Source organism: Monodelphis domestica, chromosome 2 (assembly GCF_027887165.1).
Source record: "Monodelphis domestica isolate mMonDom1 chromosome 2, mMonDom1.pri, whole genome shotgun sequence".
NCBI classification, from domain to species: domain Eukaryota; kingdom Metazoa; phylum Chordata; class Mammalia; order Didelphimorphia; family Didelphidae; genus Monodelphis; species Monodelphis domestica.
Window position 1 is genome coordinate 459152498 of NC_077228.1, and position 26222 is coordinate 459178719.

General features: G+C 35.5%; 1 protein-coding gene across 4 annotated transcripts in view; it reads right to left on the reverse strand.

Annotated features, from left to right (window-relative positions):
* LOC100032884 (rho GTPase-activating protein 29-like) overlaps nucleotides 1–26222 on the reverse strand; it is a 66806-nt gene that overhangs the window by 6762 nt on the left and 33822 nt on the right. For 3 of the 4 annotated variants that reach the window (XM_007484998.3, XM_056819109.1, XM_016429040.2), the window contains 11 exons: nucleotides 24992–25046; nucleotides 24463–24600; nucleotides 20441–20505; nucleotides 19856–19966; nucleotides 19661–19741; nucleotides 19273–19461; nucleotides 18864–19001; nucleotides 12770–12960; nucleotides 11657–11820; nucleotides 10930–11049; nucleotides 1705–1800 (listed from right to left, as the gene is read on the reverse strand). In XM_007484998.3, coding sequence (XP_007485060.2) covers nucleotides 1705–1800; nucleotides 10930–11049; nucleotides 11657–11820; nucleotides 12770–12960; nucleotides 18864–19001; nucleotides 19273–19461; nucleotides 19661–19741; nucleotides 19856–19966; nucleotides 20441–20505; nucleotides 24463–24600; nucleotides 24992–25046 — 1348 coding nt within the window. The remainder of the gene's footprint in view (nucleotides 1–1704; nucleotides 1801–10929; nucleotides 11050–11656; nucleotides 11821–12769; nucleotides 12961–18863; nucleotides 19002–19272; nucleotides 19462–19660; nucleotides 19742–19855; nucleotides 19967–20440; nucleotides 20506–24462; nucleotides 24601–24991; nucleotides 25047–26222) is intronic. The other variant, XM_007484999.3, reaches the window with a different exon arrangement.

Sequence of the window (26222 nt, forward strand, 5' to 3'; positions counted from 1 at the left end):
TTTTTTTTTAAACCCTTACCTTCTGTCTTAGAATCAATACTGTGTATTGGTTCCAAGGCAGAAGAGTGGTAAGGGCTAGGCAATGGAGGTCAAGTGACTGGCCCAGCGTCACACAGCTAGGAAGTGTTTGAGGCCATATTTGATCCTAGGACCTCCCGTCTCTAGGCCTGGCTCTCAATCCACGGAGCCACCCAGCTGCCTTCGACACATGAGATCTTAAGAAACTTTTGGATGATGTACTCTCTTGGCAATTTTAAATACTTCCAATAATGTAGTACTATCATAAGTATGTTTATAACATCATCTCATGGATTTGCATCAAAAGAAAAAAATGTTTTTCAAATTGCTGCTCTCCTGTAAGAATTTTAAGATACTCAGCTTATAGACTAAAATGTTCAATCAGGAACTCAGCCTTCCTGAGTGATTCACCTTATGTTCTTCAGATCAGCTGATGGATCAGTTTCCTCATTTGCACACTCAATCCTCCTCATAACTTTAACACAGGCCTGATAAGAGGACACCGGTCATCCCTTCTCAGTTTAATTATAATATAGTAATCAAACATTTCCTTCTCTGTTTAACAGTTCAAGGCATGTGTTTATTCTTATTCTTGGCAAAAGCAACCTAAGTTCTTCAAGCAAAGGTCATGGTATTGCCATCTTCATTATTATTATCATCATTAAACCTGAGATATAACATAGGCCTGATTAGATCATTGTATTAACTTCCTTTGGGGACAGGAAATTGCCTTCTGATATGAAACACATGAAAGTAGAAATTATTTTGGAGTCAGAATACTAAAAGAGAGATTATCAAGGGTCAAATGCTACCTTGTCATCTTGGACAAGACCCTTTCCTCTTATAAGCCTCAGTTTCCTTCTTATTAGGTGAGATGATAGCTAAGATTCTTTCCATCTCTAATATCTCCTAATGCTCTAGAAATATCTAAAATCAACTTTACAAACTGATGTCAAAGCAGGTTTGGTCCTTGGGCTTGCGATGCAATGTGTTCACTCAAGTGATTCAAGCCACCAAAGCACCAAGATGGCTATTTTACTTCAGTGTTCTTTTATTTTCAGATTTGTACTAGTTTCATCACCAGGAATCATGCTTCATTTTAAGCTGCTGAGTTCTGAACTGTTTCTACTGAACAGGACTGCTTGAACTCTTAAGGGCTATGCATTATTAGTTTTATAAAAACAGAGTTTCTAGTCTATCATTATGTCTGTCTCATAAATCATGCAATCATTATTTTTGAAAGTCTTCTTTAAGGTGTGTTTGGCTAATACCTTTGTCGAGTTACATTTGAGGATTAAGTATTAGATTATTTTAAAATCATGTCTGGTGATGGGCAATGTGTAAAGATAATGAAAAGCCCTCTACATCTGGAATAAGTAAACCTAGCTTTATCACTGAACAACTGCATGACCTTTGGTGTTTCACTGACCCATAAGCTTCCTGACCTCTAAAAGGTAGATAATATTTTATGTTCTACCTATACCTAATAGGTATGTTTTGAAGAAAACTTCATGTAAACTATAAAATGCCTTTGCAAATGTAATCTTTTGGAATTTTTATGATTGCTAATAAGAGCCAAAGAAGTACCATTTTCATACTACAATTTAAAAAGTCTTGTTCATCACTATAACCTGTGGTTCATCTGGCTAACTAAAACTGGGTCAGATAAAATACAATACACAGTACCAGTCTCAGAAGGAGGTGGTTCTCTTTCATCTAGGTCATCGGCTGAAGACATAGTCCCCGTTGATGGTGTCCGAGGAAGGTTGTGTTTAAAATCTCCTAGAGGAAGACAGACCCACTAAAACAACTTATGTATGCAATTATGGAGATTTTTCATTTTAATAAAGAACAATTTCTATTGTATTTTAGACATAGTTTCATGTGTGATATATTAGCGAGAGGGCTGGATTTGTAACTAGGAAAGAAATTAAGAATTGATTACTGATTGATTCATAGGTAGGAGTTTTGTTAATCATAATAGTAACCATTATAATCAAGCTTTATCATTGTAACTAAGCTTTGAGGCTTCGAGTTTATTGTGCAGATCTAATTCCAACTCGAAATAAGAGAACAAAGCAACATAAGAAAGATGGATTAATTCATCATACCAGGGTTCTGGAAAGACTTTGGGGTTTGTTTTTACAAGAGGATGTTGACCTAAGCTGGGTGGGTGAGCGGGGTGTTGGATAATCCTAAACTCCCCTCTCCAAAACGTGTTTTTAAAATTCTCTCAATGGAAATAAACATCTTTTCTAAAAAATTATATGCTTGTTTGTTTTATCCAGGTTGACAGTAATGTGAAAGCTTGTGCAATTGGAAAGAGGATGCTTCTCCTGTCCTCCAGGCCCAGCTGCAATATGGTAGTAACAGAAGCCCCCTTTGTCCTCAATTCACTTCTGGGTCCTGCAGAAAGCAGGAAGTGACCTATTCTATCTCTAGTTTTAATTTGTGAAGCTCCTATTTTGTTGTTGTTGTTGAACTTTTCCCCCTTTGAAATAATGAATTTTTGGTGTTGTAACTTGAAAAGGAGAATCTGTCCATCTCTTCTTGGGGAATGCTCTTGGTTTAATTGCTTTAGTCATTTCCTTGGGTTATGGGAAATTTGATAAGCAATGAGAAGGAAAACCAGGAAAACATGGTAGGGAAGCTATATGCATTGGTTTATGAATCTCTGGAAAGACTGTCATTTTGGAGGAGCCAGTAGGTAAGAAAAATTTTTTTTTCTGTAAGGATCCTTTTAAAGTCTAATGATGGATAATAAAAATAAACCCCCATAATTACTGGCCACAAAAAGGGAAATCTTTTAGGGTAGAATTATTTAAAAACAAAGCCCAGCTGCAAAAATTAAGTTCTTGAACTGAATATTTAAAAAAATTTTTTCTGAAATATACTGCAGTTTCATATTTGTTCTATGTGTATGTTTGTCTGAGTCTGTGTGCTATGTCTCTGTGTATAAGTTTATTTCAACATGGAAATAGCCCTTGAAACTTTTTCTAAGAGATAGTAAATCAGGAAAGCTGGATTTGGGAGTTAATTGTTTCACATTTGTGTTTATATATCTGTTTTGTTATGCTGTGTGTGCAAGTTAGGATTTAAAAAAGACTCTGTGGGGGGCATCTGGGTAGCTCAGTGGATTGAGAGCCAGGCCTAGAGACAGGAGGTCCTAGGTTCAAATCTGGCTTCAGACACTTCCTAGGTGTGTGACTCTGGGCAAGTTACTTAATCCCCATTACCTAGCCCTTACCACTCTTCTGCCTTGGAACCAATACACAGTATTGATTCCAAGATGGAAGGTAAAGGTTAAAAAAAAAAAGACTGTGTGTTTTATGACAAGATAGAGGTGTGAAGCTATAAATCCCCCCACATTGTCAAATAAATGATTTTCATAAAATTGGAGGTATCCTGTATTGAGCTTTGAACTTATATTCCTTAAAATTTAAATTAAGAAAAATCAACTTAACAGAAGAATTAAAGACTATCCCTCAGAATATTCGATTTATTGTTTTAATAGCTAAGATGGCAAGGTCAATCTTCTGATTAAGCAGAGTGAACTTAGCAGAAATAGTCAAGAAAAGTTTCTGTAAATTAGGGATTAAAATAAGTTATTAGGATACTTAGATGTTTCCTAAACTTTGCAGTGAAGGAGAAATTACTCCTTCATCAATAGGAAACTTTACTGTACATTCTATTTGAATTCTTAAGAATTGTTTTTACCCCCTCCCCCAAAAGGAGAGAAGTTTTGTTTAAAAAAGAAATTGAGACTGTCTCTTTGGGAAATTCTGTTATTCTTGTTGATAAATTTTCAGAATTTAATTTTTTAAAGGATTTTTTATATTTGCTAAAAAAGGCCTCAAATAATTTCTGATGCTTCCATTTTCTAGTCAATAGTGAAATTGGCAATAATTCAAAACTCTAATAATTGTATGCTAATATAAGGAAGAAATGAGTCAACTAGAGATTGGAGATCAGTTTGAAATGGTATTGGAATAAATATTAGTCAAAGGGGAATGATTGAAATTTTACCTTTGGGAAGTATGGAATTTTATATGTTTATATTATTGTTAACAATAGTACTAAAAATTGTAATTTGATCTGAAGGTAATCTAAAGTAAAAACTACAATGAGTTAAGACTGCCCTGAAAGCCATGAGTTCATTATGAAAATCAGATTTGAACTAAATTTAGTTATGTGCTCTTAAAAAGTGGGATAATTGTGATAGATTACAACTTAGTATGTTACTGCTACTTTAGCAATTGTGAATTAACTCAGACCCTGAGATATGATAAGCACTGTATATTGTCCTTGTTTTATTGATTGGATATAAAAGTCTCATACTGGATAATTTTGCATGAAGTTTTCTGTTTTTTATAAGATGTATATCTATCAGAAATTCTGTTAATTATATGATCTTATGAAAATTTATTTCATATAATGAAATTATAATATTTATTACATAATAAATAAAAATTTTACATAAGAAATTTGATAAGGCTCTCTGTTGGAACTAGGGTTTAAATGGTCTTTATAAATCTGGACTCTTTTGGGTCACTGATTATTATTATATTATTTGGAAATGTAATAGATAATATTATTTTAATATGAAATTGCTTGAGTTTTTACAGATCTCCATCCTAAGAAATCTTAGAAGTGTTTAATTCAAAAGGAAAAGAAATACTTAGCAAAATTTATTTGAATTGTGATGCTAAAAGCATGAAGAAGGTGAGAGAGGTGCTGAATTAGAATATGAAACATTGTGAAGGGACTTTAATGAAAGTTATAGGGCTTTTAATTAAAGTCCACTGAGAGAAATGTAATATGTAAGTTGTAAGTAAGTAGGGAATGTGAGCAGTTAAGTCAGAAAGAAAGCAATAATATGTTTTCAGCTGTGGGTTTGTGGATAAAAAGTTTGAATGTTTTTATAGGCTAAAATAAATTTTGAATTATGGTTAATTTGTAAATTACCTATTTTGTGATTTGTTTAATTAAGTTTTAAGAATTGTTTTGTTTCCCCACTACAAAACAAGAAATATGAGCTGTCCTTAAAAATTCCCAGATGGGATTTTTCCATACTATTACAATTCATCTATCAATTAGGTTCATTATTGAGGGGTGAGACCTGGTAAGGACCGAAAAAATATCAGCCAAAGAAAAACTGATAATCCCTGTGTAGAAAAGCTAGAAGGAAAAATTTTATAAATTTCCAATTCATGTGAGCAAGGTCACCAGTCCTGTGAAAACTTGCTTGGGTTATGGAATTTCTAAATAATGAAATTGAATTAGTGAGAATGTATAAGTCTGATTATAATATAGAACTGATTTTTATGTGAGGATGTTTATGATTAGGAAGATAAGAAGAAAATTAAATGAAACCTCTTATATGTATGAGTCCTATAAACTTTTATTATTGCGAGGAAGCTTGTATTCAGCCCAAGCTGTGGTTAAATGAAGTTTGCCATTGAAGATGAAAGTTTTTGGCACTGTTGCTAATATTATTTTGAGTTTTGAATTCAGGTATATTTGTCTGATGAATCATTAAGTCAGTAACCCATGATAAGAGAAAAAGCAACAAGTTTCTTAGAAGAACTAAACTATTAAAGGTGGAGCTCCTTATCTAGGAAAAGTTGAGGGGACAATCTCAGTGTAGCTGAGGCTCCTTTCCAGCTTAGGTTAACGGGAATGGTCCCCCCCTCATTATTCCTGAATTTGGCTGAGAGTAAGATTGTTACTGAATGATTGATTATCAACTGTGACTCTAACCTGAGCTCAAACAAACCTAAGGATGCTGGTAAATGATTCACTCTAGGCCTTTAAGGATTGTGCCTAAAGAGACTAGTTTTGATGCTAATATAATGCTATCCCTGCTTTTTACTTTTATAACAAATCTCTATAATCAGACCAAGTAGTTAATAAAAGATATGAGTCAATAGAAATATGTAATCTGTTTTCAATCTCAATGTATAGTCATTTCATATTCTAAACTATAGTTTTAGATCCCTAATAGCAGCTGAACCTCCTAAAGGAATTAGAATGGAAAGGTTTAAGAAAGCAACAGGTTAGATCTTCTTGAATGTTAAATATGATTCTAATGGACATGTAAAAACCCTAACTTTCTGAAATTTAACTAATTTGTTCTGTTGTTAAAAAATCAGAACCACAAGGTTTGGGGATGGTTTTTACCACCTAAGCTAATTATTGAAGAAGAAAAATTTTACAACTGTACTAATTTGTGTTAAGATCTGCTTCGTAAAAAAGATTTTGGCAGGAACATCTAAGAAAATATCTACAAGTAACTTGGAATCAAAGAAACAAATCTACTAGAGAGACTTATCCCAGAATATCTAAGAGATGTTTTTGAAGGTAAAACAACCAAAGGGGACATCTGAGATCTGAAACGGAATTTGTGGACATTGGCAATGGTTTACAAGAATGCAAAAAGACTTGATGTTAGATAATCCTGATATTCATTATTGTATTGCGCTGTCCTTTTGTTTCACTGCATCTATATATTAAGTTATTTTTCTGTTTCTTAATGTTTTATGGTTATTATGACCAACTATTTAGGCCTTTAGGCAAAAAGCCACTAAGTTAAAAAAAATGTGGGAAAAGGGGGAAATGTTAAGGGTTAATACATTTCTAAGGGTTTTGGTGAAAATTATAATTACTTTGGAACATCTAAATTATAGAATGGTGACAACTTTGCAATGTTCTGGCCCAAAAAAGTCAGTGTACGGAAATGCCCATACTTTCTTCTGTCTTGTATCCTAATACATTCCAAAAGACTGATCTACAGGATATTTCGTGTATTGGGTAGAAATTTACCATATTACCTAATCCTAAAATTCACCCTCCTCACCCCCCATCTTGAAACACTACATAAGCCTATATCCTCCAGTCATCGGGGAGGGGACCATGGGCTTGGGTCTTTTCATTTACCGCATTCCCCAATGTGTGTTTTTGAATTCTCTTAATGAAAATAAAAAACTTGCTACAAAGCTGTATGCTTGTCTGGTTTTTAAGGCTGACAGAATAGGTATCTATGATTCTGAGACAGAAGATCAGGGTTTAAAAGAAATAAACTGAGTTTCAAATCCTCTCTTTTTCTCCCACTCACTGAGAAGGCAAGCAATATTAATAATGCACATGAAATCATGCACAACATATTTATATATTAGCCATATCTTTTTTTAAAGCAAGAAAAAAATGAGAAAATTGTACTTCAATTAGCTCTCAGCGTTCATCAGTTCTCTTCTCTGGAAGGACATGATAATTTTTTATGAGTCCTCTGGAATTGTTCTGGATCGCTGTATTGATCAGATAGCCAGATCACACAGCTGATCATCATTACAACATTGCTGTCACTCTGCACAATGATCTGCTTCTTCTCACTTCACTTTGCATCAGTTCATATGTCTTGTCATGTTCTCTGAAGCCACCCCTCCCCCTTCATCATTTCCCTCAGAACAATTACTCCATCACAAGCATATGCTACAACTTGGTTGATGAATATAACTCAGCAAGAGTCCTTTTTCTTTTTCTTTGATCTCTTTGTGACTGAGACCTAGTAGCAATAGTGCTGGGTCAAAGGGTATGCATAGCTTCCTAGCCCTTTAGGCCTAGCTACAAAGTGTTCTCCAAAAAGGTGGAAGCAGTTCACTACTCTGCCAACACCTCATTAAAATACCCATTTCCCCACCTCTTTTCCAGCATTTCTCATTTCTGATAAGTATGAGTTGGTACCTCAGACTTCTTTTAATTTGCCTTTCCCTAATCAATAGTTTTTTTAGAGGATTTTGTCATGACTATAGTTTGGATTTCTTCTGAAAACTACCTATTTATATCTTTTGCCCATTAATCAATTGGGAAATAGCTTTTATTTTTATGAATTTGACTCAGTTCTATACTCAGTATATATTTGAGAAATGATGTCTTTTTCTGAGAAACTTGTAAAAATGCTTAATATTACTTTGTTTTCTATGGCAAATTTCAGCAAAATGTAGTTTCCGTGTTTATTCCTTATAATTAGGTTTATTTTTACTTTTGCTCTGAAATCATGATTGCTACCCCTGCCTTTTTTTTAGTTTAGCTAAAGTATATTAGATTCTGCTCCAGCCTTTTATCTGAACAGTTTGTGTCTTTCTGTTTCAAGGTTATAAAGATTCTTGTTTCTGATCCATTCTGCTATCTACTTCCATTTTATAGGTAAGCTCATCCCATTTCACATTTATGATTATTTTCTTCTGTTTCTTCTTCTCTCTGTGTCTCTGACCCTCTTCAAAAGTCTATTTTGTTTCTAACCACTGCCTCCTATAATATGTCCCCTCCTTAATTATTCCTCCCACTTCCCTTTCTTTTATACCCTTCCCCTCCTATTTCCTTATGAGGTAAGTTACGTTTTTATACACAACTGAGTGTGTACATGTGTTTTTCCCTCTTTGAATCAATTCTAATGAGAGTAAGGTTCAAGCACTGCCTAGCCCTCCCATCATTTTCCTTTCTACTATAAAAGCTCTTCCTTGCATATGCCTCTCTTATGTGAGAAAAATTTCCCCAATCTACTCTCCTGTCCCCCTTCTCTCAGTGCCTCCCTCTTTCTAACCTTTTCATTTTGGGGGGAGGTCATTCCAATATAATCAACTCAAGCTTATGTCTTCTGTCTACGTAAACTCCTTTTAACTTTTCTAATAATAATAAAGTTCTTAAGGAGTTACATGTATCATCTTCCCTTATTGGAATATGAAAAGTTTAACTTTTTTGAATCTCTCCTTATAATTGTTCTTTCATGCTTGTCTTTTAATGCTTCTTTTGAGTCTTGTTTTGAATATTAAATTTTCTATTCATCTCTAGTCTTTTCATTAGAAATGCTTGAAAGTTCTCTTTGAAATATATTTAATCTGTTAAATATCCATTTTTACCCATAAATAGATAATATGTTCTATGATCTGATAGTCTAATAACTTAAAATTATCTCTCCTTAATCTATTTTTCTGGGTAAGTTGCTTTTCTACTAAGATAAGCCACATTTTCTTTTTTTTTCCTTTTGACTTTTTTTTGTTTCTTGATGTCTCATAGAATCATTAGCTTCAATTTGCCCAATTCTAATTTTTAAGAAATGATTTTCTTCAGTGATATTTTATGATTTTTTTCCATTTGGCCAAATCTATTTTTTATGGAGTTCTTTTCCTTAGTTGATTTTTATGCCTCTTTTTTCCCCATTCATCTTATTCTACTGTTTAAGATGTTATTTTCTTCAGTATTTCTTGGGTCTCTTTTAACAAATTATGTTAATGACATTTTCATCATTTCCTTATATCACTCTCATTTCTTTTCCCAATTTTTCCTCTATTATTCTTATCTCTTTAAATCTTCCTGAAATTCTTGCTGGACTTGGGTCCAATAACAATTTTTGCTAAGGCTTTGTAGTCTTTTTCGCATTGTTATCTTCTGAGTTCATGTCTTGGCCTTCTGCCACTGTAGCAACTTTTTATGCTCAAATCCTTTTTGTTGTTGTTTGCTTATTTTTCCAGCCTATTTCTCAACTTTGAACTTTATGTTCAATTGGGCTTCACTCACTTTGAGGGGGGAGGCTGTGAAGTTGTGATGTGCTTCTGACTTCAGAATTAGTTCTGGGGGTCTGCAGATTTTTGATGCATCCAGGGTGTATAATCCTGGGATTGGTATAGTCACTGCTGTTCCTGATCTGCATTCTGATCTTTGCCCAAGAAGAGCTCCTGGACCCCTATAGCCACAAGCACTAGTACCTGCTTTGCTCTGGAACTGAAACCACCAGCACTCCTCCTCATTCTGAAACTGCAACCCCAAACTGTGTATGGGCAATAGAGTTGGTCATTGGTGCCAGCTGTCCCACTGATAGCCAAGGGCCCCCTATATTCTCTCTCTGATCAGCTGTCTGACCCCAATACCATCTCTTAGCTGAGAGCTCCCAAAACTGTTGCTGTTTTTGCTGCTGCTAAGGCCACTGTATGTGTGGGCTCTCCAGAAAGAATCCACCTCCTGCTAACCTCCTAAATTTTACTCTGGCCTTTTGCTGGCTCTGCCTCTCCAAAGTTTGATTTGGGGCACTATTTTAAGTTTACTTGTGAAGGTCAAGAGAGTTCAACTGGGTTGGCTCCATTCTCTCATCTTGGCTCTGCCTCCTTTCCTAGGATGGCAATATCAAATAGAACTCTGGTATTTGCTGTGTGCAATGCTTATAGCCCAACCCCTGTTTCTTTGTCCCTATGACATCAGAATGGATCACAGCTAGGAAATATGGAATTAGTGGTGGCCTTCAGATTGTTGCCTTGAGTACTTCATGGAAATTAGAAAATCAAGGTTTCTCACATAAAAGAGTTTGCTGAAGTAAATTTACTAAGAACATATGGAACATAAATTAACTCTTGGAAATTACTCATGTGAGTCTTATGAAGCTCAATTATAAAAGTATTTGCACAGATAGCCTAAGTTTTGCTTTTAACACTTCCTGACAGGAAGAGAACTCACAGTACTAGCATTCCTCCAGGGTTTCGAGTGGCTGAAAAGGGAAGGCCCTTCTGATAGGTACTGACAGAGGCAAACACAAAAACCATTCTAAAAGGGTAGGGATAACCCAAGAAGGAAGGAAAGGTAGGGGGAAAGTGGGAAGAACATAAATGTGGATTAGCCTTCATTCTACTTCTCATGGGTATAGATTTCTATCCAGGAGTTACTTTAAAGGTCTTCTAAAGATAAACTGACAACAGAGAAAGAGTAGAAAGGCTTGTTTGGGAATATCTTAGAAGAGTAAGAGCCCTAGACAAAATTTATGGTTTGGGATAAAAAGTATTACCAATAAAAATGTTTTTAAAATCTTAACAGCATTTGTAACTCTCTAACACTGTTACCAGAGTGAAAAAGTAAATATTTATGTACCTGGACTTGCAGGAGGAGAATCCACAGACCTTGATTCACTGCTTCCTCCAGTACTCTCTGAATCGCTCCACACTCCACCTACTGACCATGATCTTTGGAAGGGAAGTGGTCCTCTGACACCTTTAAAATATAAGATATTTGAAGATATCTACAAACTAAAACTGTGGCTTAGCTAGCTTAATAAAGCAAAAGTCTAATGCAAAATAAATAAGATAAACCCGTGGACAAATACTATTTTCAAATGCAATTTTTCCTAGTATTTGCAGGCAAATTAAATACATTTAAACCAAAATCAATTCAAATGTGAGAACATGTTATTTAAAATATAAATACCTTCATTATATAAAGGGTTAAGCACTGGTTCTATCATATCACTGGTATAGCAAATGCCAATGAGGAAATTCCCAGGATTAATATGTAAGCTGGCATTTTCTCTGCCACTTAAGAGTCTTAGGGAGTTTTCTAGAGCTCCGAAAAGCTTTGTGACTTACTGAGTCACAAAGTTAGAATATGGTAGAGGCAGGATTTCAGCTGAGGTCTTTCTGGTTTCAAGACCAGCTCTCCATCTAATTTTCCATGTTTCCTCTCACTTTTATGTATAACAATAGTAAGCATTTGCAAAGCTTATGATCACTTTTTATTTTATTTATAATAACTTCCAGGGATGTGACTCATTTAAAATTTTCACTTGATACAAGTTAGTGCTGTGTAGAATATGAAAAATTACCTGGGATATCCAGGCTGCTATAGCACCTCTTTTCTCCAATTTTTTCAGGACAGGAAAGAGGGTTTCCAATATCCTCTAATAAACGAAATGGACAATCTCTAGAATTCTGGCAGAAGTTTCCATGTGAAGCGTGTTGATTATTTGTTGATCTCTTATTTAAAAGTCTAAGGGAAGAAAAAGAATCCAGCAACAAAGAGCATGTCAGTGGAGGGAAGATTCTATTATTTATTTGATATTTGATATTCCAAAAGCACATTCATTTCCAAGTACAATGCTTATAGTGTTGAATTTCCAGGAATGACTCTAAATGCAATTTCATTTTTAGGGGATGATATGGTTTATGATTCAGTCACTCTATGATTCAGTCAATTTTATCTACTCTCTGTCCCTTTCTCTCTGTCCCAAAGTCCCTTGACATCTCCTGGAATGTCACTCTTCTTATTTTCCTTATTGAATGGAACTACCTTTTTTAAGATCAAAGACTTCCCTAATCCCTTGTAAGACAGGACATACATATAGCTTTATAATTCTCTATTGTACTTTCTTTGTAAGATATGCTCTGTAGTTATATGTGTATCTTATTTATCCCATGAAGGGTGGAAAACCTATTGTATCTAAACTGTGATTTAGCTCAATTTATTTAGGTATCATTGTGCTCTGTGTACAGAAAGCAAAAAGTACTTAAGAAATGTTTATTATATCAATAAGAAGCATAAAAATTTTAAGGTATAAACAATTATGATTGTTTAAAAAAGACTAATAATAGTTTTTATCAACTTCAATAAGCTGAACTATATAAAAAATTTTCTATTGATTTTCTGGAAAATCAAAAGTGATTATATATAAAGTCTCCCCTTGAGAAATGTTTAAGTATAAAAAAGAAAATTCAGTTGAACATTAAAAGCAGCCTTTGCTTTTATCAGAGTTGAGGGAAAAAAAATTCCTTTACACTCATAGTCTATCTTTTTCAACACATATATTACTGCCAATAAGGAGAGATACAAAAGATCAGATTACAAAGCTTCTATCAAAGGGAATAAATCTACTCAAACTCGACTTGAATCTGGCAGTAAATAAGCCCCCTTTATTTAATTTCAAAACATTAATAATTACCCATCAACTTTGGAATTTTCAAAAGAACTCATTTTTATCATGATGTCATCCTTGGGTGAAGTTTTTGCCTTCACAAATTCTGCAAACTTTCGTCCAGGATCGTATAACTTGGCCTTCTCACAGAGAGTCTGGTGGTTAACTGGCAGAGGCCCAATCTGCGCATGTTGCATCTGGAAGAAGTTAACTACTGCCTGTTTGTCAAACAAGGACAAAGCGCAAAAATCATCAGGGACCTTTAAGAAATGGATCCTTAAATGCATTTAGTTAAAAGTAATATCACACACCATCTAAACTCCCAGCTATCAGGGATCACTGGAGTATGCTAGGATTTATTCATAAAGATAGCTCTGATATAGAGACTGGATGATTCCCTGCAAAATTTATTTTAAAGGATGTGGACTTTTTCTTACTTTAGAAAGAGACCCTTCAGAAGAAACCCTCTTCTCCCCATCTGACCCAACTTAACATGGAGAGGTATTTCCCCGCAGCGCTCTACTCCCCCAGCGAGGCATCTCCCGTCCAAAGTCTTAGAGGCACAACTGAATGAGTGATACAAATTCCCTTCCTCAATGATCTGGCAAGGCTAGAAATGTCCTGGACTGCTCCCGGGAGGATATGCCAAGCACAGGGCACATTTCCACTACTTAGCTTATACCGATTTGTATTTCAAAAGCTAACAAGTACTGCTGTACTTTTGACCATGCCTTTAAGATTTTAAAAGATGGAGCAGGTAAGAATTTTTAGCAAAAGAGAAGATACAGAAAAGCACACTATTGCTTCATGGGAGATTTGCTCAATGAAGGGAAATCCACAGCTAGACGCTCTACTCGTGTATTTTGTTGCTGTTTAGTTGTTTTCAGTCATGTCTGATCCTTCAGGATCCCTTTTTGGGTTTTTCCTGGCAAAGATACTGGACTGGGTTGCTATTCCTTCACCAGCTCATTTACAAACGAGAAAACAGAGGTAAACAAGAATTAAGGGACTTGCCTCTGGTCACACAGCTATTAAGTGCCTGAGGTCAGTGTTGAATCCAGATGTTCCAGGCTTCCAGGACTGGCACTCTGTCCACTTTACCATTTAGCTGTCCTGCTCATCTATACCATTATATTTTTAAAAACATACTGATTTTACTCATTATGCAAATAATTTTTAAAAATAACTGATGTGAGAGCAGCTAGGTGGTTCAGTGGATTGAGAGTCAGGCCTGGAGACAGGAGCTCCTGGCTTCAGAGCCTTCCTAGCCATGTGACCCTGGACAAGTCACTTAATGGCTATGGCCTAGTGCTTACCATTCTAATACCTTGGAGTCAATGCACAATACTGATTTTAAGATGGAAGGTAAGGGTTTAAAAAGAAAACCCTCAAATGTTTAGGAACATGATCATCTATTTATAATATCATATCAAGAATATCTACCATTTCATTTGTTTGTTTATCGAACAGTCTTTGAGAAATTACAAAGCTCCTTTAATGACCCCAACTGCCTATATTTTTTTTAAGATCACCATTCTATCATAGTTGCTATAAGGCAGGGAGATGGAGACTTCAGTAAGAATTAAAAATTAATTTCCTACAAAGAACAGGACAAGTTGCATGGGAGGTGTGGAAAGATGGCAAAATATGTGCTTTTACATAGATCCCCTTTTTTCTGTTCTACATTGAATGGGGAAATTTTTTTGGCATTAAATTCAGAATTTCAAAAAATTAGCAAAGAATCCCTGCCTCTCCCCCAAAGAGCTTTTACACATAAATTAAAAAAAAAAAGAAAAGGAATAGATACAACGTTTTTAAATTGATGCCATAGATTTTCATACAAGTTTTCCAAACCCATGAAATCAGAAGTCCAGACCAAATAAATGAATGAATGAATAAAATGAGATGGAATTATAATTTATTTTTATGAACTCTTAAGGTAGCACACTGTAGTGGAAAGAAATCTGGCCTCACAGCCAGGAAAACCTGAGTTCCATTCCCACTTCTGATATATCCTGGCCAAGCCACTCAATCCTTCAGTATTTCAGGACTCTGAAGTCAGATGGTTTTGATCTGTTTCACTTGTGGGAGTTCCACAATGAAAGCTGTATCCCTACATCCCAGGTCCCAGCTCTATCCCCAACTCCCTAGGAGAGCGTGTTCACATCTGTCCTTACCCTGTTTCTTTATTAGCTGGACGAATAAAATGAGACCAAGAACAGATAACTATTTAGAGAGCTAAAAATCCTTTTCAAGCTGGTTAACTTCTTTTCTTCTGAGGCAAGAATAGCACTGTTCACATTGGCATCAGTAAGCTATATAATATACATCTATACAAATGAGTGTATGTATGTATGTGCATGAGTGACACATTCTGTATGGGTCTGAGGAACCTACAGCATTCCATAACTTGGCTAATGTACATCTTTGCTCAACACATTTTATCTGTTGCCTCTTTTGGAGTTAACATATCAAAATAATTACTATTACATAAAAATAATAAATTTTGTTACTATTTATGCTTATTCCTCAGAGTGACTCTATGTTTTAATAATGTTAACAATGTAAACATGAAAGAAAACAAGATGATAAGATTAGGAATCAAAGTCAAGATATTGACCTATTACTGATCTTTCTTATTGCTTGATGTCACATCAATTAATATTATCATAAATGACTCAGCCTGTCTTCTCTTTTGCCAGCCTAAAAGGTCAGAATGTGAGTATATTATAAACTAGAATCTTAATGACTTTTTGGGGTAATATTTCAGGAGTCTAAAAAATAGGAACAATGGTGTTTTTGAGACTGTTTTCTTGACAATGAAATGAAAGGATGGTAAATTTAACTTTTATTATAAGATGGAAATATAGTTATGGAAAATATAAACATGCTATAATCAACTCAGTTTATTTACCTACAAGACATTATATTCCCTATGAAGTATGGTCACAAAAACAACAGCAATACTATTCCTCCCCTAATAAAGTCCCAAACTGACCAGGAACAAAGGAAGCAGAGAGAATGAAAATAGGAAGAGAAAATCATCTTCAAAATATTATGTCTTGTTTTTAGGTCACCATAGCTTTGAGAATTCTTCATAAACATTATTGCTAATCACCCACCCAGATAACTGCTTACTAATAAATTTTTAGGATCTACCATTTGCAATGGCATGTTGGTAAGTAAAAGTTTCCTAATAATGCTTAAAACAATTTTCCATGAGTACACACACTATCAAAAAGAAATACTTTCACTTCATGAATTAGCAATAGTTAAGACAGACTTTCTTTTAAGTCAAGAATCTAGGGGGCAGTTCGTGGTTCAGTGGATTGAGAGCAAGGCCTAAAGACGAGAGGTCCTGGGTTCAAATCTGAATTCAGACACTTCCAACCTGAGTGACCCTGGACAAGTCATTTAACCCCCATTGCCTGACCCTTATTGCTCTTCTGTCTTAGAACCAATACACAGAAGTGATTCTAAGACAGAAAGTAAGCGTTTAAAAAAGAAAAAAGGATATACTATAATGATTATCTTTATTCACAGTAATTTCCTTTTACAAAAAGCTGCTTATTCTGGATCAGACCTCACCCCAGTTTAGTCTGCCAAAAAACATTAAGCAATTCCTGTGTGTGAGGTACTGGGCTAAGCTTTGGGGATACTCGATGTTCAGTCATTTTTAGTGGTGTCCAACTCTTCCTGATCCTCTTTGGGGTTTTCTTGACCAAGATACGGGAGTGGTTTACTGTTTCCTTCTCCAGCTATTTTACACATGACAAAATGGAGACAAACAAGGTTAAGTGACGTGTCCAAGGTCACCCAGCTACTAAGTGTTGAGGGCCATATTTGAATTCAGGAACATGAGTCTCCCTGACTCTACATTGGAGGCTTTCTCCACAGCACCACTCAGCTATCTCCGGAGATACAAAAATAGACAAAAGAGTCTCTTGCCTCAAGGAGCCCAAAATTGAAAGGAGAAGCAAATTATTAAAGCAGAAAAGGTTCTAGAATTGAGGATTAAGAAATATTTCCTCCAGTAGATGGGATTTCAGTTGGGACTTGAAGGGTGCCAGGAGACAGAGATGGGGAGAGAGTGTTCTAGGCATGGGAGATAGCCAGAAAAAATACTTGCAGCTAAAAACTTGGAGTGTCATGTTTGTGGAACAGCTGGGAGGCCAATGACACTAGAAAAGAGATGAGAGAGAGAAAGAAAAAAAGAAAAGAGGCTGAGGGAGGGAGGGAGGGAGGGAGGGAGGGAGGGAGGGAGAGGGAAAGGGAGAGGAAGAGGGAGAGGGAGAGACAGAGAGAGCAATAGAGAGAAAGAGAAAGAGAGAGAGAGACAGACAGACAAAGAGAGACACACAGAGAGAGACAGGCACATAAGACAACTGGAAAACAGTCTCTTTTTTTCAGGTTGAGGGGAGTATGCCACAATGTGTTAAATAATGAAGGATTTCAAAGGTCAAACAAGAGGATTTCTATTTCTTCCTGGACAGTAGAGAGAGCCAGCCCAATGGGGTTTACTGACTATGGGGGTGGTGACAAGGATTCAGAATAGTGAGAATGCAGTGAAAACAACTTTTCGTTAGAATGATCTTGAAAATACCATTCTTAAAGTGAAGAAAGACATCTCCTCAGATAAATACGACTTTCTCCAACTCTGCATTCGGCCTATTAGGCCACAATAGGACAGAAGGGTGATCTGTGAGCAGAGGCCGGGGGAATTCCACGACCACCTTGGACACCAGCTCTGCACAGGTTAGGCCTTTTATGCCTCATGTGGCAGGAAAGCCAGATCAATGAGGATGCCAAGAATGCCCCACTCCCTTTGGAGGAAACCAACATAGCCAAGAGAACAGGTTCTGCTCCTCTCATGGAAGTCCATTCTCTAGACTCTTGTCACATTCACTTTCTGGAAATGCTTTTCTCTCCCCTTGTCCAAATCCTCCTCACCTTCTAAGGGACAGGTCAGACCACCAATTCTTCCGGGCCTTCCAGAACACTTTTCACTCAACCACAACACATCTTTCCCCATCTCTAGCCTCCCATGGCAACAACCTGTATCATACCATTCAGGATTTGACTTCATGCTGCAATTGATTATTGGCTAATTGTTTCAGGTTTGTTGGTCCTGACTAACTAAATAGATTCTTGAAGACAAGGATGTAGTAGTCCTCAATATTTTTGGCATCAAAATAACCAGCATAAAACTTCTTTTTTCATATGTCAAATTATTTCAAGACAATCCCTCAAAGAAAAGAAAATCATGATAATCAAATAGAAAGGAAATCCTAACACAATTGCTAGATTCCAAATGATCCCCTGAAAATGCAAACTCAAACTAAGGTAAAGAAATCAAATTCAACATGGAATAATTAGTGGAAAACAATGGAAAAATGAAAACAATTAAGATGATTATCTATCCCAATTATTTTCCTCAATTTTCTAAATAAAAAGTGAAATAAATGTTCAAAAACAGCAACTCATAAGTTTGTAGTTTTGATAGAGTCTTGTTTAGGTAGCCAAAACAATTCTATATTCCAAGAGAAGGTGGCAGCTAGTGGTGAGAGTGCCACAGGGCCAAGAGTGAGAAAAACCAAAGTTTCAATCCAGCCTCAGACACTTGCTATCTGTGTGACCCTGGCAAAGTCTCCTAACACTGTTTACCTGTTTCCTTATCTGTAAAATAAGCTGGAAGGGGCCAAGAAACCTTCGAATCTAGTCAGGAAGAGTCAGGCACAACTGAAAGACTAAACAACAAGCTAAGAGATTCTGAATTCTAGGAAAGACAAGCAAATTTGTATTTTTAAATAGAATAACTTCATAAGATAGTTTGAGACATCAATGAAGAAGATAACTTACATTTCTACAGTACATTTTATAGAAAGAAAAGAAAACTCAATGTTCCTCAATACTATATTAACCATGGCAAGGATATTTCACCACACTACAGATTATCTGTAGCAGCTTCAAAAACTCAACATAATGGTAGTATAGATCAAATTTTCCTTTTAGTCATCATAAGATTCCTTTAGCTATAAAAAAAATCTCACAGTTCTCCCCCCCTCCACAGTTTCAAAAAAAGATTTAATATTAAAGACTTTTGTTCCCATAAATTACTTACAGCTTTAAGAGTTAAGTCACACTGGAAAAGAAGTTCACGAAGTCGTGTTAAAATTTCACTTTTAGTATTTTCTAAATCGTTTCGCCTTTCTTCCATATCTGTCATAATAACTTTGTAGTGTTCATTTGCGTCTTCTACCTGCAGAGAATCAGAATAATCAAGAATATCAAGGTTAAAAATGAGCAATAACATTCCAAATCCCTTCCTACGACCTCAATACTTCTAACAATGGCATAATTGTTTTCTTTTCTGTTCTTGATTTCAACTGTCATCATCTTCAGAATTGAACAGTAGCATATAGAAATTGAGCAACATGTAAACTTTGAGAATTAACTTATTTTGTGGCCCTCTCTCCACTGCTAGCAAGACAAAATTCAAGGAGATGAAACCAAGAAGGTAGAAGACTCACTTTCTGCAGAGCCTCTTCTTCCAGCTTTCGCTTTTTCTCTAGCTGCTTGCTGGTCTCTCTCCCAAGCCCTGCACTCGAGCTCAGACATTCCTCTTCAGCACACACAGTGGAAGACTTGGCTTTTTCATATTCATTTTGCTGTTGTATACACAAGAGTTTTGCCTTTTTGAGGGATGCCTCTGTCTCTTGCTATGGAGAGAAAAAAGAAGACATTGAAACCCTGCATTAGTCATTCTTTCCAGACAGCAGGTAACAAGAAACAGTGGCGACAAGAAAGCACTGCAAAAGTACTGCATAAAGTGAGAGACTTCAATGCTTGGCAGGTGTTTCCAGATGTGAGGCAGAAAGAAAGAGGCTTTGATTTTCAGATTTTTATTGTGATACAAACCATTTTCTTCTGTTCTCGTAGCCATACGTCTTTCATTTCTTTCCTCTGTTTATCCAATTCACCTTTTCTTCCAACGAGAGGCTATCAAAAATGAAAATTGCTTGGTTTGTGTTTGTTCTTACAAACTGATATGTACAAGTCAGTAATTTCTAAATTTAAAAGCAATAGAAATGACAAATGCATTTAACTTTTTACCTGAACAAATTTGTTGGCTTGAAGAGCTGCTGCTGTTTTTTGGGAAAGCTGACTGCTCTCCATGTCGTTATCAAAAGCATTCATGAATAAAGTCTGGAATGGCATAAACTCCTAAGGTTTGAAAGAGGAAAGTCAGTTACAAAGTAGAAATGGGGCGAGTCCCAGCCTCCATGGGGCATCATGAGAAAGGGGCTCTGGGAGCTGGAGTGGACCAGGAGAACCACTGGCCAGCAATACAATGACTTCCATGAAGTAAAGACAACTTCTCTAAGCATGATTCCTGATACATTTTCTGATGATTGAAATCAGGGTTCATCATGATTATGGCAATGATCCTTAAGAAAAATTAATTGTAAAACTAGGGATCAAAATTTATTTTGGCAGAGAAAATATGCTAATGTATTTTGATATCAAAACTGTTAGAAAGAATATCCCATTTAAATCAAAAGTTCACTAAAACTCTATCATCTTTGTAATAAAGTTACTCCTTCATTGGAAATACTATGTTTTATCATCAAATAATCAATTCAGTCCACTTAAGCAACAAACTTCTAGTAAAACCTCAGAAAGTCACGATGTACTTACCTGTAGTCTGATAATAACTTTTGTTGTCTCTGCTATCTTTGCAACATTTCTAGCATATTCCAGGTCTAGAAAGGGAAACGCTCTCATTAATTGTTATCTTTAAAATAAAAATCAAGATATAGTTATTTCTTAAGAAAAAAATCATATAGGTCATGTGACCAACAAGATACAAGATGAGACATTCTTTGATCTTTAGGACCTCTCAAACTTCTCCAAAATAGGAATTGTGCACAAGAGATAAGGCAGTTTCAGCCATCTCCACAGTCTAGGACATCAAGAATCCACAAAGGGTTATTGTTCATTTAATGAGCCAACACCTTCCCCCACTATCCACCCAAATCTGAAATTAAGGCCCCAGAAGGCAATCCATGGGCTAGAAACAGAATCCAGCATTCTGACCAATGCCACAGAAAAGCAAAAGGCAGAAAGTAACTCGGGCAAGAGAGCAGCTAGACAGCCATAGATCTCAGAGAACTGGGAATCTGGGGCACAGTACCTGCATGGTTATAAGGCATTCCACTAAGCTTGAGCAAAAGGCCCAACAAACAGCTGGGACCAGTTTGGTTTCCCCAGAAGTCACCTGAGGCAGAGACGGAAGCCAAAAAACCATGAATTGCTGAGCATGGAAAGACACTGATACAGCTCTGAGGTCTAGCTTCTAGGGAAACCCTACTCAAAGGGGAAGAGTGTAAGAAGGTGAACTCAATTAAAGACTTTGATCATAGGAAGATATTAATAACAAAATGGCATCTGGCCTCCAAACCAGCCAAGAGTAGAGGCATTTATGAATAAATGCTTTAAGCAAAGGGAAATGAATCAACACTTGATGAGGCAGTGAACCTCAGGATTCTCAATTTCATATAAAACCACGCAAGTATGTTTTTGAATAGTTTAAAAAAAGAAATGACAATCAAAGAAACAGAATGAATTGCCTGCACCACAAATAATTGGCAGACTAGGTAAACCTTTCACACAACGTGGTGATATTATGAAAAAGAAAGAAATGGAACAATAAGCAGAAGCAAAAAGCAATAATGTTAAAAGAAAACATGGTACCTAACTAAGCAAGAGAAAACATTGGTTTCAAAGAGAGGATGTCTAGATACAAAGACTCTATCTCTCCCAGAATGGCACATTAAGGGAATTAGAATACTATAATGCAAGAAATAACATAAGAAAAGTGCCCAGAAAATCTGAACACAAATAAAAAATAAGTAAAGAATCTACAGATCATTTCCAGAAGAAAAATAAATAGCTGTGCTATAAACTCCAAAAAACACAGTTAATAAATTTAACAACTTTACTGATAAATAACAAATCCTGCAAGGGTAAGAGAAAACCTTCAAATATAAAAGAAAGGAAATTCAAATAAAACAAGACTATTCTGCACCTATCAGAAACCATAGGAGTGAATGGTATAGTGTTCTGAAGAATAAAGGAGCCCAACATGAAATAAAAGGTGCCTTGTTACCCTGCAAACCTGAGCATGACATTATTTTTTTTTAAAGGTGGATGCCCAATAAAAATGACTTTAAAAGCATCCCTAGAAATAATATTAGAACTGGAGAAATTATTTTCTTTTCAAATACCTCCAACATATATGCAAAAAAGCAAAATTATAAATATATTTTTTTTATTTTTTATTTATTTTTTTTTTTAAAACCCTTACCTTCCGTCTTGGAGTCAATACTGTGTATTGGCTCCAAGGCAGAAGAGTGGTAAGGGCTAGGCAATGGGGGTCAAGTGACTTGCAAAATTATAAATAAAATGAAACTAAAGCAACCAAAAGCAAGAACAAAAATAAGAAAGCAATAAAGAGATAATTAAGAAATAATTTAGCAATGCACACAGGAGATAAAATTTAAAGCAGAGATAAAAAATAAACCATCAAGCAACAGGACTAAAACATCATGGTCTAATATGTCTCATGATACCCTACTATATATAAATCAGTGTTATTTTTTGTTTGTTTGTCTTGTGGGTCCAAATTACACAATGGGAGGGAGAGAAGAAATGGTTATAAGTAATTTATCCTTATTAGGGCAATGGTTAATGATAACAGGAAACCAACTCCTGCATTCTCTTAGCAAGATGAGAGCCTACAGGAGAATGGATGAGAAAGTAGTGAATAGTTCAAAAGTGGACAAAAAGGAGAATTATTTCAATGGTAGGAAAAGTAACTATGAATGGATGCTTCCATGAGAGGAGAGATTCTATAAAAGAGAATGAGAATATTACAATAGATTTAACAACGTGCAAGATTTAGTAGTTAAAGAGATCACTCATTCTGCATCAGGAGACACGGGATCAGCACTCCTGGGGGCAACTGAAAGAAGAGAGGCAGGGCATGGAACCAGGGAGAAGAGTTCAAGGGAAATGGGGGGAAATGACTCTGGAAAGGGCAAAGGTTAATAATGAACTGCAAAATTAGACAGGAAAATTCCTATAATTGGGTAGTTATTTTTATCTCCTACTGAAATTGGCATTTCGAAAAATGAGGCACAATAATAAGAGGGCCAGGAAACAACATCTATAAGACAATAACATTAACTGTGTAGAATAAGGAACCCAAAATAAGCGTCTTAGAAGTTTTAATTCCATGAGGACAGAGACTAATGAAATCAATTCTGTTCATGAATTAAAGAATAAAAGTTTTTAAAAATTTAAAAAACAAAACCAATAGAAGGATGAATGAATAAAAGAGGAAGAGAGATTTCTCTTGGGTACTTAACAGAGGAAAAAAAGAAAAGAATAACATTGTTAATACCTTAAGCAAAACTCTAACTCTAGGAAATGGAATAAACAAATAGGGGAGAGTGGCGGTCTCTCCACTGAAACACCTGAGAAAGAGAGCCAACAGGAATAGGGTTGCCTTAAAATTTATTAAGATTAAAATAATAGAGACATAGTACAATGTTGACAGAGGAAGAGATAAAAAATCCTAAATTGGAAACCAAAAACAATATTTGAAACAAATGGATGAAAATAATTCTCACAGCTTAAAAATGTGAATAAGTTGAGTAACATACTAAAGTGAAAAAAGAATGACAAGCTATAAGAAAACCAAAACCTTGTGATCTATAGCTTTGTTTGATAGCATGATTGTCTTTCTTTTTTAAAAAATCTGTTGTTTATAAGAAATATATTTAAAAAACAAAGACACATACTATAGCATACCAGGTATATTAGCATATTGAAAGTATGATTGGTGTATTGATATTGTATCTTAAGTGTTCATATACCAGACTTATGGTCATGATACTTATTGATTATTGTATTTCCAAAACTTCAGTCCAAAGGAGAAAAGAATTCCTGAGCAGGACAATATTTGCCACAGGGTCCTAGCTACCTCCTTGTTAAACCACATTCCTTACCAAGTCACATGTTTGATTAACCTCCTCCTCTTTGATTACGTGATTGTCAATTGAGCCAATGTTAAAACCTATGCCATGTCACATGTTCATTAGCTACCACCCACTCCACATTCCTAAACTCTCCAATAAAAATTTTAGGGCACGTGTAGAGATTTCTCTCAATTCCATCAGAGGGGCAAGCACAATGGAGCCCACCATATTTTTAACTCCTTGTCTCTGAGTCTTTATTCCTCCCTCCCTCCCTCCCTCTCTCCCTCCCTCTCTCTCTCTCTCTCTCTCTCTCTCATCCATTTTCCCTCAGTTTCTAATCTCCTTCTCAGGTGTCTACCCACAAAAATATTAATATGTAACTACATGAAGTTACATATACCTAGTAAAACTGAGGGCTAGAAAAGACTTTCCCGTGCATCAAGTGAATCCAAAAAAGCACAAGTTGCAATCATGTTATCAGACAAAGCAAACCATTCAACAAAGTATATAGTAAGACCACTTCCTTATTTTAACAATAGAAACACCATTATTTTTACTAGCTTCAATGAAACTACTACTAATCTAGAAATCACACTAGTGATAATTCTGACAGACAACTCACAAATAGCTTAATTCAAAAACAACAAAGCTAATGAAATACCCAACAGGGTCACTCACCCAAGCTGATTTTCTTCTCAACCCATGTAACTACATCCTTGATATATTTTGACCATGCTTTAGCATATGACAACGCCAACTCAACCCCATCCTCATTTCTCAGAAGTATGCTATCCAAATCTTTGGGCCACAGAGGTCCTGAAAAAGAAAATATTAAATATCGAATACATTTAAGTGCTGCCAGAAAACCTGGTATCAGCTCCTGAAGCAAGAAGAAAAATAGTGGCTCAGATGATCTCTAATGAAAGTTGTTGCTAAATACAACTGATGGGCTTTTAGGGCAATGCCAGTTTCTATTTGAATGCTTTTGTTCTTTCTTATATTTGGTTTTTTCTTTTCTTTAAAACATAGCAAAAGCTACATCATTCCAGACCAGACCCAGTCTTAACTTTTCCATTCCCAAATACAAGTAATATGGAAGTTGTACAGTTGGAGAATGACTTCAATGTTGGCAAGTAGACATAATTTTTAGCAAGTCTAACTGAAAAGTCAAATGCCAAAAGTATGATATAATAAATATCTTAAGTACCTTGATGATCATCATGCAGCAATCCCAAAGATTTCACAGAAATGTTTTCCATTGACTATAATATAAAAAGATAACCTATAGATTAGAGGAAAATAAAAACTATGCATAAAAATTTAGTCTATTCATTTAATTTTTTTCTCCCTAATTTGCCATTCTGATACATATCAATAAAGTCAAGCCCTGTCTAATCATTCCAAGAATTTAAAGTCCAATATTCTGAAAGAAAATGTTTAATAAACAAAAAAGTATCTCTTTAGGTGATTCTAGGATTTTTATGATAACAATGTTCTGGAGCTAAGAATGGACAATTTTGTTTAATAAGGCTTTATCAGTTCTAAAACATTTAATTGAAGTTAACAAAATTTATTAACCAAGTATTAGATTCATGACACACTGGGGATACAAAGAGAAAACACAACTATCCAGGCCCTCAAAGAGCTTACATATAATAATAAATTATTATTAAATAAATTTAATCTCTTCATACAAGTCCCCAAACTAAAAAGTTAGGAAACAAGAAATCATTTATCAAGAAAGAGTACCCCCTTTCCTACATCTTTTATCATTTTTATAGGCATATATGCATTATTTCCCTAAAAACTTAAAATTTCAGCCAGGATTGAATTTCTAACCGCACCTCATTTTTATGCTTTTCCTTAACTAATCTCTCCTAACCATCTAAAGGACCTCTGGATACAAGTTCTGCCAGTATAAATTGAAAAACAACACTTTTTAAAGGAAAACAAGAGTAAGAAGAAAAAAACTTCTTTTTAAACCCTTACCTTATGTCTTGGAATCAATATTGTGTATTGGTTCCAAGGCAGAAGAGCAGCAAGGGCTAAGCAATGCGGGTTAAGTGACTTGCCCAGGGTCACACAGCTAGGAAGTGTCTGAGGCCAGATTTGAACCTAGGACCTCCCATCTCTAGGCCTGGCTCTCAAATGACTAAGCTACTCAGCTGCAACCCCCCCCCCCCCAATCTTTTAAGAAAACTAACAACTAACTTAAAAACTATTAAGTTCATAGGGGAGTTGGGTGGTTTTGCAGAAAGGGTGCTTAAAAAACTTTACTCTGCTCAATCTAAGACTTTTGTTCTCATTTTCTCAATCTCTCTGAGATTTGGATGCCCCTCAGTGAATAAACTGATTTTATGTCTCATTTTCTAGATTAATCAGCAACAATTCTAAGGGAAAAAAAAGGCTATGGAATTAATAAATTGCAAATTACATGA